Genomic DNA, 18119 nt, shown 5'->3' on the forward strand with positions numbered 1-18119 from the left:
CTGAGATATTTGGGTTCCTGCCACCCACATGGAAGACGCAGATGAAACTCCTAGCTCCTGACTTTAGCCTGGCCCAGTACTGGCCTTTGCAGTGTCTTTCACACCTCTCTATGTATCCCTGGCTTTCAAAAAAAAAAAGACTTTTTTTTTTAAGTTGAGCACAACAGAGTATTTTATTGACGTTGAGATTAACAAGCAAAGCTCTTAATCAATTCATGGAAGTGGAATAACTCCTTTCTTTATGAAATTCTAGGAATGCCAATTTAAAGATTGCTGTGATTATAACACCTGTAAGCTTAAAGACTTTGTAACATGTGGCTCTGGACCATGCTGTACGTCAAAATGTGAAGTAAGTTACATTTATTTCAATAAAAAAGAATGAATATGGTAGTAACTGAGTAATTGTAGGGTTGATAAAGGAAATACAAAAGAAATAAAGTGTAATAAAACCCCAAATACACAAGCACAGTGTATAAGTAAAATACGAACAAGTAAAAAAGGAATCTCAGATGGGCACAATATCAAAACCACAAAGTTTATCATCTAATTTACCAGATAAAGAGAAGAAAGGTATGTACATTGCTATCTAAAACAATAACTGAAAGAAAGCCTGTAGTCAAAATAAATGAGACTATCCTAACAAAAATATAGCACGAATAACAGATAAAACATATAGTATGCAGAACACATAAAGAATTTTTATGTTTTTTTCTCTACATTGGTAAGTAGAAGCTTCGGTCAGTGTTGTGGCACAGCGGGCTAAGCCAGCATCCTGTACTGGAGAAATGGGAGCACAGGTGATGCCTCAAGGGACTCTCTCCTTCCCTCTTTCTCACTCTTAATTTTTTTTTAATTTACACAAATGAAACAAACCCATGTTTCATATATATAGTTTTTAGGAATGTAATAAAGGTCCCAAACCACCCTCCTCACTCCCACATGCTCATGTTTTTTTTTTTCTGTTTTAATTTTGCTAATTGCAAACTTTCAGTTGCCTTACAATCAGAATTGAATCTGCCACTAACCATAGAATTCAATAGCAGTAGGTAGAAAAAACACTTGCCCTCCCAAGAGTATAGACAATAACTCTGTATAAAATTGAATCTCAAAATGTCAGTGTCACCCAAACACATTATTTTTGGTATACTGTCTATTTCCTACCACAAGTCAGAGAAAGCATGTAAATTTTGTCTTCTGTGAACTGACTTCACTAATCATAATGCACCCATTTTGTATAAAAGATATCAGTTCAGCTTGCATATGTATACCAAAGCTTCTTTATCCAGCCATCGTTGCTGGCACCTGGAACGGTTCCTGCATCCTGGCTATTCCAAGTCGGACTGCCGTAAACCTGGGGATACAGATCGTTCTTTCATACGGGGATTTTATGTCTCAGGAGCAAAACAGCAGGTCATCTCACAGATATATTTTTGAATTTCCAAGGAGCTTCCATATTGCCTCCTTCCGTAATGAATGTTTGAGTTTACACTCCCTCCAGGAGTGCTTTCCGGTGTCCTTTTCCTGTCTTCCCGAGCAGCTTTTGCTTTTATTGTTTCTCCTGATGGCTAGTGATCCTGAGAATCCTTTCATGTGTCTGTTGGCCACTTGTATTTCATCCTCCAGAAAATGCCTGTTACTGTCCTTTGCTCATGTTTAACTTCATTGTTTGTTTTGTTGTTGAGTCTCTGGAGTATCTTATGCATCTGAGGTATTCATCTTTTATCATATGCATACTTTGGAAGTATTTTCTCCTACACTGATCTCCACATTTTGTTGTCTCCCCTGCAGCGCAGGAGCATCTTGATGTAACGCTGTTTGTCTACTTTGCTCGTATGCCTGTGCTTCTGGGGTCTTACACAAGAAATATTTGTCTATACCAATATCGTGCTGTTTTCCCCCTAGGTTTTCTCTAGTAATTTGATGGGCTGTAGGTCTTAGATTTAGATCCCTGATTAATTGTGACTTGATTTTTTTATAAGGTATGAAGTAGGGGGTTCAGCTTCATGCAGAGATACAACTGGCCCAACGCTGTTCTTTGAAGATACTTTCCTTTTATTCAGGGAGTGATTGTTTTAGCTCCTGGCTCCTGGCTTTGAATCAACTCAGCTATGGCCATGGTGGCCACTTTGGGAGTGAACCAGGGGATGGAAGATCTTCCTCTCAGTATCTCCTTCTCTCTGTATATCTGCTTTTCCAGTAAAAAAATAAAGTAAATCTTTAAAAAGGTTAATGATTGTAGATCATGGATTAATTTCTGGAATCTCTAGTGTGTTTCATTGATTGATGTATCTATTCTTAGCCAATATCAAGCTATTTTCATTATAAGTGCCCTATAGTATATCTTTAATTTGGATTTGTCTTTATTGTTTAAAAATTGTTTTAACTATTCGGAGAATCCTGTGATGCGTTATGAATTTTAGGGTCTCTTCTTTTCCAGATTTGATACTTTGATTGGGATCACATTTAACATGCAAATTCTTTTCTTTTGGTATATGAATTTTGATGATATTAATTCTTCCAGTTCACAAAGATAGATTCTTTCCATTTTGGAGGTATTCTCCATATATATGTGTGTGTGTGTGTGTGTGTGTGTGTGTGTGTATTCTCCATATATATATATATGTGTGTGTGTGTGTGTGTGTGTGTGTGTGTGTATTTTTCTTGTAGATATCTTTCACGTCCTTGGATAAAACAATCCAGGGTAGTTAAAAATTTTTAAACTATTTTGAAGGGACTTATCTATCTTACAGATTCTTTCTAACTATGAAAGCTATTTTTGTTATTTATTTATTTGATTGTAAAGCCAGATACATAGAGAGGAGAGAGAGAGAGGAAGATCTTCTGTGCACTGATTCACTCCCCAAGTGGCCGCAATGAATGGAGTTGAGCTGATCCGAAGCCAAGAGCCAGGAGCTTCTTCCTGGTCTCTCAGCTTTTCTTCCTGTCTTGGGGCCATTGCAGGTATTTTGAGAGTGGATCAGTAAATGGAGCTCTCTGTTGCTATTTCTATACATTTTTCTATTACTCTGTATATGCCCATCAAGCATTTTTTTTTACTAAACAGATTTTTAAAAAGCATCCTCACGTATTATAACCGTAAAATACATCACTATTGCTTTAGTCTTATATCATTTTTTGTCTTTTGACTGAGTAAAATAAGAAAAATTATTTCATATTTAACACCGTTTTATCAGTTTGTATCTTTATTTTCCTTTTCAAATATCTGTTAAGTAGGATATTCCTTGTGCCTGCCGTTCCACGTTTGCTATTTCTTGCAATTTGTGTTTGATGAAAATTAATTCTCTCTGCGATTATTCGTCTAGGGAAATGTATCAATAATTCTTGAAATATGTATTTTCAGGATGAAATTCCAGGCTACAAAAGAGTTTCTTTCATTTTATCACATTAAGATGCCAGTTCGCTGATTGCTCATTTATTATCACGTTAACGCAAACTATTTTGCTAATTTGTATGAGAGTCAGAGATACTTTTGCATTAAGCCAAATTAACACAACTAAAAATTCTGTGAGAATAGTATCATTTCAAGGTTGCAAGTGTAACAGACACATTATCTGATCCACACACATTAGCTAGGGAGTCAGAATCAAGGACTAAAACCAAGCCAACAGGCTTCTGGATCCCTCTGTGTCATTCATCTTACAATTACTGCAACTAAAATGTCTGAAAGGAACTACTTAGGAGGCAGGAAGATATATTTCTGGTTCCATTTTTGGAAGTTGTAATCCCAGATCTGGTGCCTGATGAGGGTGATACACGGTATAGCACCTTCAAAGGCAGAACGCATGCTGATCCAAATTGGAAACAGAGACACTGGGTCAAAGTTGACTTACAATGAACCCTCTTAAGAGAGCAACATTCCAAGACCATAACCTAGGGACCCAAAGGCTTCTCACTAGCTTCCCATCCCAGACACCATAACTAGATCCATGCCATGTATCAACACAGTCAATACAGGACTTTGGGGCTTATATACCTACGTAAGTTGAGGAGTCAAATCCTTTTCAAGCCACAGCACTCTCCAAGAACAAAAAGTTCATGTAGTGTTTCTCAAGTTTCACGAAATGGTGTTTTTGCACCAACCTGCTTATTCCACATCCAAAATGCTGGCTAGTCAGATGACGTCAAGTTGTGAAATGCAATGTAGGTGGACTGTTGCAAGCTTTCTGTTAGAGGGCATTGCTTCCTTCTGTCTGTGAGACTCTCACTGAATGTGAATGGCCTCCGCTAGGAATTCCACATCTGCTGTTTGGTTTTGGAAAACTCATTATCTTGGTTACCTGGATATTCCTCATCTATCATTAACCACATACTTTATGTAACAAATCTGTTCTGTAACTGAGAACAGAAAGTCAAAGAGAATAACTGTTTCTTTCTCCTTTTCCCCCTAGTTTTCAGTAGCAGGCACTCCATGTAGGAAGAGTGTTGATCAAGAGTGTGATTTTACAGAGTACTGCAACGGAACTTCCAGTAACTGTGCTCCTGACACATATGCATTGAACGGTCAGTTTTGCAGGTTGGGCACTGCGTACTGTTATGATGGAAAATGTCAAACCACCGACAACCAGTGTGCCATGACACTTGGAAAAGGTACTGCTCTTTGTTTCCTATTTGTTTTATACTAAGTTTGATGTCTCTAGAACCTATGTTCTATAACACACAACTCTAGGGGGTTGTTTAGCAATCTGAATCACAATCTTACCAAGGATTAAAGTGCCCTATTTTCATGCATGTTTGAGGTTTTCAAAATATAAAAGATACTATACATCGTTTTCCCATAATCTGATATTTGTCTTTGGTGCTTAGCTGCTTGGGGAAAACTACATGCTTATAGGTCATAGCTTATGTAAAAATGTACATGGTAGATCACATTCTGAAATTTCACTTTCCATATTTATGTTCTGTAGTCTCTTTCCTTTAGCCCCTCAGCATTTGTCTCAACTGCAGTTTCCTGAACAAAGAGAAATCTTTCCTAGCATAGCATACACCCAGCAATTCACTGAAGTGTGAAGTTTTGCAAAAAAAAAAAAAAAAAAAAAAAAAAGAAAGGTAAAGAATAGAAAAGAAAGAAAAAGCCTGTCTGTTTTATACTATGAAAATATTGTTGAGGCTGTCCAAATCTTTGGTAGACTTACATCTACTTGACTTCTCCCCTGCTCTCCCCAGCTTGCTCCTCCTCACATCAAGATATTCTGACCATTAGTATGTGAGCAGTACATCCACATCATACTTCTTTTATATGTAGGGCTTCTAGGCACCTCAACTACTGGCAGTTGGCAGAGGATAATATCAGTAAATCTCTCAGAACATAAGATTTCAAATTGCTTTGATCTTAACCATCGATGAGCTCTCTATTGTTGATAGAAGTTGACAGTACACCCTTTTGGTGATTGCATTTTACAGTATTGATAGAAAATTCATGTACTGGGACAACAGAAAACTACTGGAGAAATAGTTACTATACAGCCAATGAGATTGGTTGGTAATTACTGAAGACCTAGTGGGGTGGGGGGGAATAACAAAAAAGTATATGGTTTTAAGCAAATGTAATCCCAAAATGTCTCCTTGATGACTTAAAAACATTCTCATCTCTTACATAAAGAGGTCAGGGGACCAGCACTGTGGAACTGTGAGTGACGCTGCTCCCTGCAATGCCAGCACCCTAAACAAATCCTTGTTCAAACACCGAGTTGGTTGCTCCACTTCCAGTCCAACTCTCTGCTTGTGGAGAATGGTGCAAGTTAGGGTCCTTACCACCTGTGTGTAAGATCCGGATGGTGTTCTAGACTCCTGATGTTAACCTGGCCTTGATTAGGCCACTGCAGCCATTTGGGGAAGTGCACCAGTGAATGGAAGATATCTATCTCTCTGTCTCCAACGATCTGTGCAACAGAAACCCAGTAAAGTGGGAGATGGTGCACAACTAGATAGAAGAAACGGAGATAAAATAAAGTACAGATTTGTAAAAGAAGGAATCAATGGCTTTCCCTCTACAAAAGGTAGAGGAAGCCTGATGAGTTCTCCCAAGAGGATTTTATTGTCTTCTTCGGGGTATCAGCTCACTCTACTGATACAGCGATTGTCTGTTTCCTCTCCTATTCCATTGCTAACTAGTACCTGAGATGACCAGGAAGAGAAAGAGGGTCCTTTGCTGAGTATACATGCCCAGTTACCTTAGGACAACACCTGCATTTGAGGACCTCAGCCCTTAGCCTACGGCTGCTTGGCAGACAGTACACTAAAGGAGACTTGGTTCTCAGAGCGCTTCATTTCGGGGCTGGCTTAGTGCTCCTCAGCCTGTGGCTGTCTGGCCTGAACACTCTCTGTAACTCTGCCTTTTAAATAAAATTTAAAAAAAATAAGGAGGTCAGAGAAAGCAGAATCTTACTTATCAAGTTGAAGGAATGCCAGTGAGTGAGTATCCTGGTTGGATCCCTTAGAGTTACAATTCTGCCTTGGAGAAGAGTATGTGACTGGGACTGTAGACCTCTGGAATTTTGGGCCTCTAAACTTTTCTGAAACTTCTGACCATTTGCAGTGTTTGAATCCTTGCTGCTTCCATCCATTTGGAGGGGCATCTTTCTTGAGGATAATGAAGCATTATGAAAAATGGGTTGAATGGAGTCTGCACACAATGCTGAGATGACAGGGACACTCAGAAATGCAGTGTGATTATGGTCTGCTTATGCGAGTGAGGAGTCCCCAGGGGCCAAGAATTACACAGAGCACTGGCCATGTTTCTAATTACAGTGGACCCATAGAGTCTACAAATACACTTCATGACTATTCCTCAATCCTGGATGTGTGACAGAAGTTGGAATATTTAGCAGCTTATCCCACCATACAAAGACTCAAACCAAAGCGATACAACGCCTTGGTCAGCATCTTCATTATCCTTCCAAGTTTCCGAAGGATAGACATTCTTAATCCTTTTTGGAGTTTAGTTTCTCTGTTTCTTTGGGTTCTTACACTACCTGGTCAAATGCAGCCGAGGGTGACCAAGACACATTTTGTCTCCTTACCCCTTTGTGAAGCCAGCAGAGATGTACCATTATGCTTAACTACCCAAAAGATAATTTCCTCAAACATTCCAAATTCACAGAGCAGAGATTGCTTGCCTTTTAAACTTAATTTTTTTCTTGGAAAATATTTCTTCTCTTTTACTTTTTAAATTATTATTATTATTTTATGATACAGTTCCATAGGCCCCTGGATTTCCCTTACTCCCTCCCTAAGTTCCCAATCCCTGCCCCTCAATACCACACTGAGTTTCCCTATGTTATTACTATAGTTCTTCTTAAACAGTCATATGTCCATCATTGCAGGCATGGACAATGGCAGAGAGTCCAACATCCTATTGTCAAGATACAGTTAACAGTTTCATTGGCAGTCCATCTTTGGTCTGGAAGTAGAGATGCATATTGCATTGTATCCTCACATCTGGATATGATAGTCTCCGTTACACAGTTACTATACATCTGCTTAAATGAAAAGCCACAAAACAAAATCAACAACAGGAAAAAAAATAGAAATTTACAATACCATAAGGTTAAATAACATGTTACTGGATATGACAATCTTCATTACACAGCTACTATACATCCCTTTAAATGAAAACATCCAGTAAAATAACAATAGAAGACTAAATCAATTAACAATCCATTGCTAAAATGACAAAACCAAATTACTACCCATTCATATTAACCCTGAATGTAAACGGCTTAAACTCATCACTCAAACATCATAGATTAGTAGACTGTGTTAAAAAAAAGCTGAACTCATCTATTTATTGGCCACAGAAGACATATATCACCAACAAAAATCAGCAAAAACTACATATCATGGATTTTGATTTTTTAAAATTTAGTTTCATCTCTTCAAAACACTTTCTCAGCAAATTCTTTACTGAGTCAAAGATCATACAGTAGCATCATTCTCTTCAAGAAGATTCTTGATTTTCTTTTTCATTTCTTCAGTGACACATTAGTCATTCAGTAGCATGTATTTAACTTCACGGCATTTTTAATTTCTTCTTTTCCTCCTGTTGTTGATTCTGCTTTGTGGCCTTTTAAACTTTAATAATAATTTTCTCACCACCTATTCCTAGCTTCTAATGCCAATGCTACATTACATTAGATGTGTTTTGCAGTAGCACTCAATTCCTAAGTTTGAATTCCTGTGTTTAATGAAGTGGAAAGAACTTCCATATATCTTATTTTTTTTTAATTAAAAAAAATTTTTTATTGTATTATTGTTGAAAATCTTTACATAGTTAATTGCGGTTAAAAAAAAGATTCAGGGGGTATAGAGAAGTGGGTAATACTATTATGTCCATATTGTTTCCATCATGTATCTGAGCTAAAGGGGGATATTGAGGGAGAAGCCCCACCCAGTTTCCCGCCCACCCCAAGTCCCGGATGTGGGGCATGCTCTGAGATATTTGATCAAGTGGTTTTAATAGTTCTCCAGTTATGAATCGCTGCCAGTTTCACTCAATGAGGTCGTCCACTGATTGATATGGTCCATCATAAAGTCTCCGTTTGCCCCATATTTCGCTGCCAACAACATACAGCTGAGATGAATGATTGACCTGTTCTGTCTTCTGTCTTTTCTTGGTTAGAGTTCTGAGTCCAGCAGTTCGAATGGGGAGATCTCCAAAGAAACCTTGAGGTATTCCCAGACCAGATTCTTGTATGTTCTAGCAAGCACAGGGTCCGGCACAGTCCATCACGCCAATCAGCTGGCGGTTGCAATTGCTGGGTTGGTTCTGTTTTCAGTCCCGAGTTGCACTGGAACCAATGGGTGTTGCAGTCCAGTCTGGTTCTGCCCAGCACATACTCGGCCCTTCAACCAGTGGGAGTTGCAGCCTAGTCGGGGCGACCCACAATAACCCCCACCAGGCCCGCCCCCTACCCTGATTTGCCAGTATGTGTAGCAGTAGACCAGTCTGTCCCCCATCCCATTGGGCTCTTGTACTTGTCACTGGGTATTAAAGCTTAGTTCCATCTAACCAACTCAACCATCCAGCCCTCACAGATGTTGTTGAGTGCCTCTCTGTCTAGCCACCCCAGCCCCCGTCCTAGTTTTCATGCCCTCCCGCGGGACTAGTGACCCAGGAAGGGGGAACCCACTTTTTCCCTCCCAGGTCTCTCTCAGTCCCGGTTTATGCACTCTTTAGGTGGTTCTGTGGTTTGACTTGACAGAATTAGTCCCCAGTGCCAGCTTCTGCCAGCTGATGCTGCGGCCAAGCCCAAACATCCTTCACCCGCTCTAATTTATGCTTGCACCCACAGGAATAATCAGCCCAGCCTGGCTTTTCCCTGATCTAGTCCACATGCAGCGCACAGGTGTTGCAGCCTTGCTTAGTCTGGTTTGTCCCCATCCCAGCCCACGCTCTCTAGTGGGAGTAGCTGTCTGGCGAGGGGACCAGCCCCTTAATCCCCTTGCCAGCTCTGCCCCTCCCTTCCTGGATCTCACGTGTGCTGGTTGGGTGCTGCAGTCAAATCCAGTACAGGCAACCACGCCCTGGCATTTTATAATGTGTACTGGTTTTGTCGCAACCAAACCCGGCTCAACCCACACTCTGTTCTGGTGATCGGATTTGCCAGTGGATGACATGAACTGATTCAGCCTGGTCTGCCCCCGACCCATGCTGAATGTGTGCCAGTGGGAAACTTTCCATGGCCTATTCTGGGCTGTTTCCTATCATGCTTCTTGAGCTTACCTGCAGGGACTGTCTCCTGCCAGAGGAGTTGCCCAGGCTCCTGCATCAGAACCCCTCCCAATGCCAGATTTTGCGCATACCAGGGGGTCCTTGAGCCAACCCTACTCAGTTCGCCTCCTGTCCTAGCAGGAACAGTGGCTTTTCCTGGCTGGCTTTCACCCCATTCTGGTTCTTGTTGTTGGATGTTTCAGTCCAGCCAGAACTTCCATATATCTTAGATTTGCACAGTTCTTCAATATTCCATGCCACCTTCCAACCTTCCCTATGATAACCAGCCTGAGAAATTGAGCTCTATTTGAAACTTTATCAATACCATGTCATAGAAAAAAAAAGATGTTGATATTTGTACTAATTCAAAAGGTTATAACCATAAGTGACTTGCTTTGGATTCTCATTTGATTAAGAAGAGTAAATTACACAGTCAAACCAAATATCCATTAAGCAAGGAAGGCTCTACTTCCACCAGAGGCGCAACAGATTTATTTATTGTAACTTAGCGCAACGGGTGCAATACTTCCCTGTGTTTTCTTGATGGGACCTTTTTTTTTTTTCTTTTTACATTGGCAGGGTGTGGATACAACAGTATGATCAAGTGTCAATTTTCTTCTTTATGAAATTAGTTTCATTAGCCTGTTTTGACATGTATGTAAGAATGATCACCTCATTGAAATGTTTCCATTTAAAGGTGCTAAGGGTGCTCCCTATGCCTGTTTTGAAGAAGTCAATTCGGTGGATGATAAATCTGGAAACTGTGGCTTTAAAAATTCACAGTTACCTTGTGAACACAAGTATGTATATACAAAATGGCTATCTTCTGAAACGCAAAAATTATATATTTCTTGCTAAGAGACACAAAATAGTAATGAAAAGCAAATTGTTTAATAAGAAATTATTCTAGGGCCCAGCATGATGGCTCAACTGCTAAATCCTCAACTTGCAAATGCTGGGATCCCACATATTTTTTGTCCCAGATGCTCCACTTTCCTTCCAGCTCCCTGTTTGTGGCCTGGGAAAGTAGCAGAGGATGACCCAAAACCTTGGGACCCTGCACCTGCGTGGGAGACCTGGAAGCAGCTCTAGGCTTCACATTGGCTCAGCTCCAGCCGTTGTGGCCATTTGGGGAGTGAACCATCAGATGCAAGATCTTTCTCTGCTTTTTTTCCCCATAAATCTGATCTGTCTTTTTGTAAAAATAAATCAATCTTTAAAAGAAGGCAGTATTTTCAAATGGCTCTTAGGTATTCTTTTATCCTTGCAATTCAGTTTTCTTGCTTATTTTTGTTTAATACCACCCAAGGGATGAACACGGATAAAAAAAATGGGCTTTTGCTTAGTGCTAGAGAAGAGAAATAGGCACAAGATGTTACAGATTGAAGCTGCTTTATATTAAGAATTCAAACTGAGCTTTTTAATGGACAGATTGGAATGTATTTTCTTTTATCTTTAAGCACAGCAATATTGAGAGAAATGTTGTTTTTATCTCCAAAATGCTGGTATGTGAACAGGGCCTGTTAGAATATAATTTCACTGTCAATCACATAGCAAAGAGAGTCCTAAAACCCAACACAGGAAGTTCCTGTCCTGGAGCAGAAACTTCCTGGATGTTATCTGGGAGTGGAAAGTTAAAGAATCGTGATGATCAGGTGACCCCGCTTTATCTCTGAAATAAGGGCATCAGAGGAAAATTACAAGCACTCCAACGAGATCAAGTTAACAGGGAGAAACTGGGCAGTCTTTTGATCTCCAAGACATAGGCCAGAAACAAAATGTAAAATACTTAGAGAAGCACCACACACAGGCTGATTTAATACAGCATCATCAGGCCCGGCACGATAGTGTAGTGGTTAAGGTTCTCACCTTGAACACGCTGGAATCCCATATGGGCGCCGGTTCTAATCCCGGCAGCCCCACTTCCCACTCAGCTCCCTGCTTGTGGCCTGGGAAAGCAGTTGAGGATGGCCCAATGCTTTGGGACCCTGCACCCTTATGGGAGACCTGGAAGAGGCTCTTGGCTTTGGATTGGCTCAACTCCAACTGTTGCGGCCGCTTGGGGTGTGAAACATCGGATGGAAATTCTTCTGTCTCTCTTCCTCTCTGTATATCTGACTTTGCAATACAAATAAATAAATCTTTAAAAAGATAGCATTGCCCTTTGTGATCCTGTGAAAAAGGAGAAAGAAGGTGTCTAACTAGGTGAGGTTAGAGGAGGATCCTCTGCCAGCACCTTCGCCACACACACACACACACACACACACACACAATTTATCACAGACCATGTACAGCATTCATAGGATGCAAGATTTCCCACAGGTCCCAGCACAAGATGAACACGATATGGCAAGAGGGCACACAGCATTCTCCAAAAACCGTGCAAGTGAGGGACTTTAAAGAGGGCACTATAGTATGGTGAGTTTCCCAAGAAAACGTGGGCTACAGAACAAAGCCAAACACTGTCATGGGAAATGAAGTCTGAGTCTGGTGTAAATATTCCAATTTTTCCACACTGCTAACCAATCCGGGTCCTCATAACTGGTCTGCACTGCAAGCTGATGCCGTGTGTGTGTGTGTGTGTGTGTGTGTGTGTGTGTGTGTGTGTGGCTTTGTGCCTTCAGTAAGAAATTATCCATATGACTAGCCATAGGATACTTAGTTGGAAACTGGGATCATTAAAATGCAAAATTATAACAAATATTCTACTTTCCATTTTCAGGGATATCCTGTGTGGAAAATTAGTTTGCATTTTTCCAAGTAAAGATAATTATAAAGGTGATGTTGAAACTGCAGTTGTTTCAAGCACTCACGAGTACATATGCGTATCCACAGCAGCTGGGTCATCTGTGACACCTGACGGAAGAGATGCTGTGTATGTGGCCGATGGCACAATGTGTGGCCCTCAGATGGTAACACGGGTCAACATTTCCATGTTGAATTCTGTTACTTAATATCATGTTTCATAATGATCATCGCGGTTATGCTGAACGACTGAACGTGGTGCTGGCATTTATTTCCCATATAATCGATGCTGAAAATATTATTAATGTGCACTTACTCAATAACATGGGTTTTTGTATTAACTGTTTATGAATCTTCATATGAAAAAGTACATGTGTGTTTTAAGCATGAAATTCCACTATCTGTAAGGTGATTTGTAAAGCATTCTTAAAATTCTGGTAGCTTTACATCATAAAATTCTAACAGTAAGTTTTCCATTTTCTTTTTGCATCACAAAGAATCATAATTGACATTTTGATGTTTCCTAAATCTACTGCTCCTGTATGTGATCAAGAGACACATGCGAGCAGGTTGGGAGAAAAATATAGTAAATTATCTACCCAGGAAAGCTTGGTTAAAGTGCACGTACAAGCTCACACCCTGGTAAATGCTCATGCATAAAGCACTTGAACCAGGAAGTTAAAATGGGAGGACAAAATGGGTAAGTGGCACCGTCTTGGGAGTATGAGAATACATAGCAAGAAAGCAGAGCAAAGTAAGGATTTGGGGTTCAAAGCAGTAGTCATTATCCAGCATGTTGCATGAAAACAGCATTAAGCCCTGAGGTGCTATGTTTTTTTTTTTAATTTTTTTTCTTTTTATTGTATTGTTGTTGACAATCTTTACATAGTTAATTACAGTTAAAGGAAAAAGAAGGAAAAAAAAGGTTTAGCCTCGAAGTGGTGGATCTGTTAGCCCATTATTCTCTTCTACATCAGCAATCACAATCTAAGTAGGAAATGGGCTTGCTGTGGTACTCTGTTTCTAAAATGATACCCAGAGACCCCGCATCCTGGAATGTACTTTCGCAGCTGGAGCTGTGGCCTTTATGCCTGTCTTGCAACACACAGAATATGGAAATTTAGGGGATAACACTGAGAAGAGCAGGTGAGAGAAGACAGTGGTCTCTGCTGTGTGTGTACTCTTGCCCTCTCCGGGGCCTGGCTGGGGTAAAGCGCTCACAAGCATTGAAGACCGTGGCTTCTCATTGTTCTAACTGGCTCTTCTTGCGGGCTTCTCATCATAGAGGCAGTTAGAACAAAGAGAAGCCACGGTCTTCAATGCAACAGCTTATGAGGACCTGGATTCTTCCAGGGTCCACAAGAGTAAATCCCAAAGACAAGACGGAAGCCCCACACGGGACTCCTGTTACATCTTACAAAGAGACTGTGCAATTGAGAACACAGAGAAGATGTCATCGGATTCCCAACCTACCAGCATTTAACTGCTGTGTGGATTTTCACACCATTTACTCTGTCATGCAGCCAGAGGTTGTCATGCAGCCTTAGAAATCCAAGTAGAGACTTTGCTCACCAGTGCTACTGCGATAAATGCCCAACCATGAAGGCGTGAAAACTGGAGCAGGAAGTGGGTGAGGACTCCAAGCATGCTGAAAACCAGATCAGGAAAGCTTGAATTTCCCACAACAGATGAGATTGAGAACCTTCTTAGTGATGGCCCAAGAGATGATGAGGCTGGATTAGTGGCAACAGGAACAAGGGCTCCTCATATTGGTTGGCAGAAACACGAGCATGCTCTCTTCTACAGTAGGTAGCAAAGAACTTGGAGGTCTAGCTCCTGGCTTCTTCCTGCTACTTGTGATAAAATATGAGAGCAAAAATAAGAGAATTGTTACATACTAAGTAGCCCCTGATCTTAGGATATCAAAAATTCTTAGTACTGGCTTAATATACTAAGGTAAATCATGGGTTTCAAGCACTGTTGGAAAAGTGTGGCTCACAGATAAAGCAGAGTGAGACCACAGAGACATTAGTTAAGATTTGAGAAAGGATCAAAGATGAATGTTACTCAGTGTTCCAAATTGCCATTTAAAACAAGTCAAGGCAGAAAATGAGTTCTCTAGAACTTTAGGGCTTTGTCCTTCAGTTATCTCAGTAGAAACTCAATATGCAAATAATTTTTTATTTCGAAGATATTTGTTAAGCAGGGATATCTTTGTGGAACAGCAGGTTAAGCTGGGCCCTATGACATCAGCAACCCACGGGAATCTGTGCTCAGGTCCCAACTGCTCCATGTCTGATTCATCTCCCTGCTGTTACACCTGGAAAAACAGCAGCAAATAACCAAGTGTTTGGTCTCATGCCACCAACATGGGAAATCTGGATGGATTTCCAGGCTTGTAGATTTGTTGTGCACCTGCTCTGGCCATTGTAGCCATTTGTGGTATCAAACAGCAAGATAGAAGTCTCTTCCTGTCTTTCAAGTTAAAAAAAAAAAATCTTTTAAAGAGGGTATTTATAAGTATGGTGTTTGTCTAATTTGAGAAATTTCATAAGCTTCACTCTAAGCCATGCTGACAGAGACAAAGAGAATAAGAAAGAGACTACTGAACCTTTTTGCAATCCTCTTAGAGGAAAGGAGGTTGAGAATGTTAACATAGCAAGTACATACTATCACTGATTTTTTTAAGATTTATTTATTTTTATTGTAGAGTCATATATACAGAGAGGAGGAGAGATAGAGAGGGAGATCTTCCGTCTGATGATTCACTCCCCAAGTGACCACAATGGCCAGTGCTGTGCCGATCCGGAGCCAGGAGCCAGGAACCTCCTCCAGGTCTCCCACACAGGTGCAGGATCCCAAAGCTTTGGGCCGTCCTCGACTGCTTTCCAAGCTTTGGGCTGTCCTCCAATGCTTTCCCAGACCTCAAGCAGGGAGCTGGATGGGAAGTGGGGCCGCCGGGATCAAAACCGGCGCCCATATGGGATCCCGGGCATGTTCACGGAGAGGACTTTAGCTGCTAGGCCACGCCACCAGGCCTATATCACAGTTTTTTTTTAAAAGGCAGAAATAGTTTGAACATCAAAGTAAAGAGAGCACAATCTGTAAGAGACTATTCATAAGGCTTCAATCCCAGTCCAGGAATTACTGTGTACCCAGTGAAGCCCAGTCCAGGGACTACCAACAGGGCCCAGTGAAGCCCAGTCCAGGAACGACCAACATGTGTCCAATGAGTTCAGTACTTCTCAGCAGCCGTGATTCCTTCTTCTCTTACAGCCCTATTCCTGGATCTACATGTCTACAGGTGATAGTCTGTGCCTACATGTTGAAAGTGTTTGGAAGACATGGGTTTTTAGTTTCACGGATGTAAATGAAGGTTCCTCAGTTGCAGTGGGAAATTGGCTTTGAAATGATGTTGTAGTGAAGTGAGAATTTTGGAGACTTTGGAAATGCCCACAATGACTCAATACTAGATAATGAACTATTGTGCTATGTGGAAAATCTTCCCAATGATCTCACTTAGTCATTGCCTTATATAATATGCGTTCCCCACCACCACCATGTGAAGGAGAAATGTGACATGTTTCTAAGAAATACAGTATGACAAGTATGATGAGATACTGGTTTCAACTTTAGTTTAAGAAAGGCAGTACTTTGTGGTTTCACTTCTGTCTGTCTCTGATCTCTTTGATTGCTCACTTTGATGGCTTATCCGCCATGGAGGAGAGCAGTATATAAATAGCAGCTGGACATTCATCAGCCCTTGAGAATAGTAATTCAACAGATTACATATCATTCACTGACAAGTTTAGAAGCAATGGAGCTGGTAAAGCCTTTGAATGAAACTCCCCAGCCATGTAATTGCAGCCTTTTGCAAGACCTGAATGACCAAGCTAGTCCACAGCCAGAAGTCAAGACTGACAGAAACTGAGGCAATAAATGTATATTGTTACATCTCCGTAAGATTAATGCCAAAGAGTGATTTTTAAGTTTGATAATAGGCATACATTTATTTCTATAAGACACTGCTATGAACTGAGAAGGGTAACTGTTTTCTTTTACGTTTCTGGCAGAATTTGTAAGAGATCAAACTCCCCAAATTCTTGTTGGCACTTAGTACTTTCATTAAACATACACCTACTCATTTATATTTTAAGTTTCAATTATTATTGTCAAGTTACTTATGTTTTCTGTATATTTTGCATGATTCTTTGCAATTATTTTCCTAGGTCAAATGTTTGTCCATGTCTTCTCCCTGTTCTCCAGTAAGCTTTCCTTTGGAAAAGTTGAGTCTGATGGCTCTTTATATATCCTACTTGCAAGATTGTAAATTTTTCCCATAGTTTCTACACTCTACAAGAGCTTCTTTTTCTTTTGATGTGACTGTTTATTTAAACAGTTTTGAAACATACAAAGTCATACTTAATTATATGTACAACTACAATGAGTTTGAAGATAATTTATAACTCTTTGAAACCATTGGCATAGTCCATGCTGGAACTCTATGACCTCCAAGTTTCCTCTAACCACTCATTGCTTGTTCCTTTACTAATTTCCAACAAAAGCACTTAACCTTTGATCTGCCCTCTTAGCACTCACTTAACTATAGAGATGAGTGTTGTCTAAAGTGTGATAGACAGCAGGTCTCCGGAAGTTACAGACCTTGTGTAATTGAAACACGATAGTGTTTAACTCATTTGTCTCTCCTTTCCCCTTTTCTGCCAACCCTCTGCCCCACCACACCAAGCCCCTGGCAACCACTCATCCACTCTCAGCTTTCTGAGTTTGACATTGAGAAACAAGGTAGCATTTCTTTTGTGTGTGGTTTATTTTGTGCATGTTGCTGTAGCGGCAAGAATCTTTTTGAAAGCTGAATGATATCCTACTGGATGTATGTTTATACCATATTTTCTTTATCTATTCATCCAGATGTGACTTCTACTGTGAACATGAATTGATACCTCTTTGAGAATTCTAAATTCTATTCTCTTGAAAGAACAGTAGTAATGCTAATGGGTACCTTAGTACTGTAGTATTTTGATGAACTTACAATCTGTTTACAATATGATTATAATAATTAACATTCCCACCAATAGAGCATAAAATTTCCCTTTTCTCTGTCTCCTATTGGAAGCGTGTTATCGTTAAATATTGGTATAACTACTATTAGGTGAAAGATGATGTCTCCTTATGGTTTTGATTTGAATTTTCTAACAATTCCTGGTTTTAAACATTTTTTTGTATAGTTACTATCCATTTGTGTGTCTATTTAGCCAATTGCTGATAAGAATATATTAACCGTGGTCAACATTGTGGCATTGAAGATAAAGCCACCACTATGATAGTGGCTTCACATATAGGCACCCATTTTTGTTCAAGCTGCTCCACTTTGCATCAAGCTCTCTGCTGATGGCCTGTGGAAGCAGCAGAAGATGGCCCGGGGTCTTGGGTCCTGTCCCCCATGGGAGGGCTGGATGCAGCCCCCAGCTCTTGGCCTTAGCCTGATCTTGATTCAGCCCCTGCTGCCATCTTGGGAGTGAACCACCAGATGGAAGAGCTTTCTTCTTTCTCTCTCCCTCTCTCCCTATTAACTCTGATTTTCAAATAAAAACTAAGTATGTCTTTCTTTTAAAAATGATATTAA

At 40.4% G+C, this 18119-nt stretch overlaps 1 protein-coding gene across 3 annotated transcripts in view; it reads left to right on the top strand.

Moving 5' to 3' along the window:
* Positions 1 to 18119, top strand: part of ADAM18 (ADAM metallopeptidase domain 18) — an 83022-nt gene that overhangs the window by 46506 nt on the left and 18397 nt on the right. For all 3 annotated transcript variants that reach the window (XM_058669785.1, XM_058669786.1, XM_058669787.1), the window contains 4 exons: positions 254 to 349; positions 4410 to 4608; positions 10428 to 10530; positions 12453 to 12642. In XM_058669785.1, coding sequence (XP_058525768.1) covers positions 254 to 349; positions 4410 to 4608; positions 10428 to 10530; positions 12453 to 12642 — 588 coding nt within the window. The remainder of the gene's footprint in view (positions 1 to 253; positions 350 to 4409; positions 4609 to 10427; positions 10531 to 12452; positions 12643 to 18119) is intronic.

Source organism: Ochotona princeps, chromosome 11 (genome assembly GCF_030435755.1).
Source record: "Ochotona princeps isolate mOchPri1 chromosome 11, mOchPri1.hap1, whole genome shotgun sequence".
Classification (NCBI taxonomy): Eukaryota; Metazoa; Chordata; class Mammalia; order Lagomorpha; family Ochotonidae; genus Ochotona; species Ochotona princeps.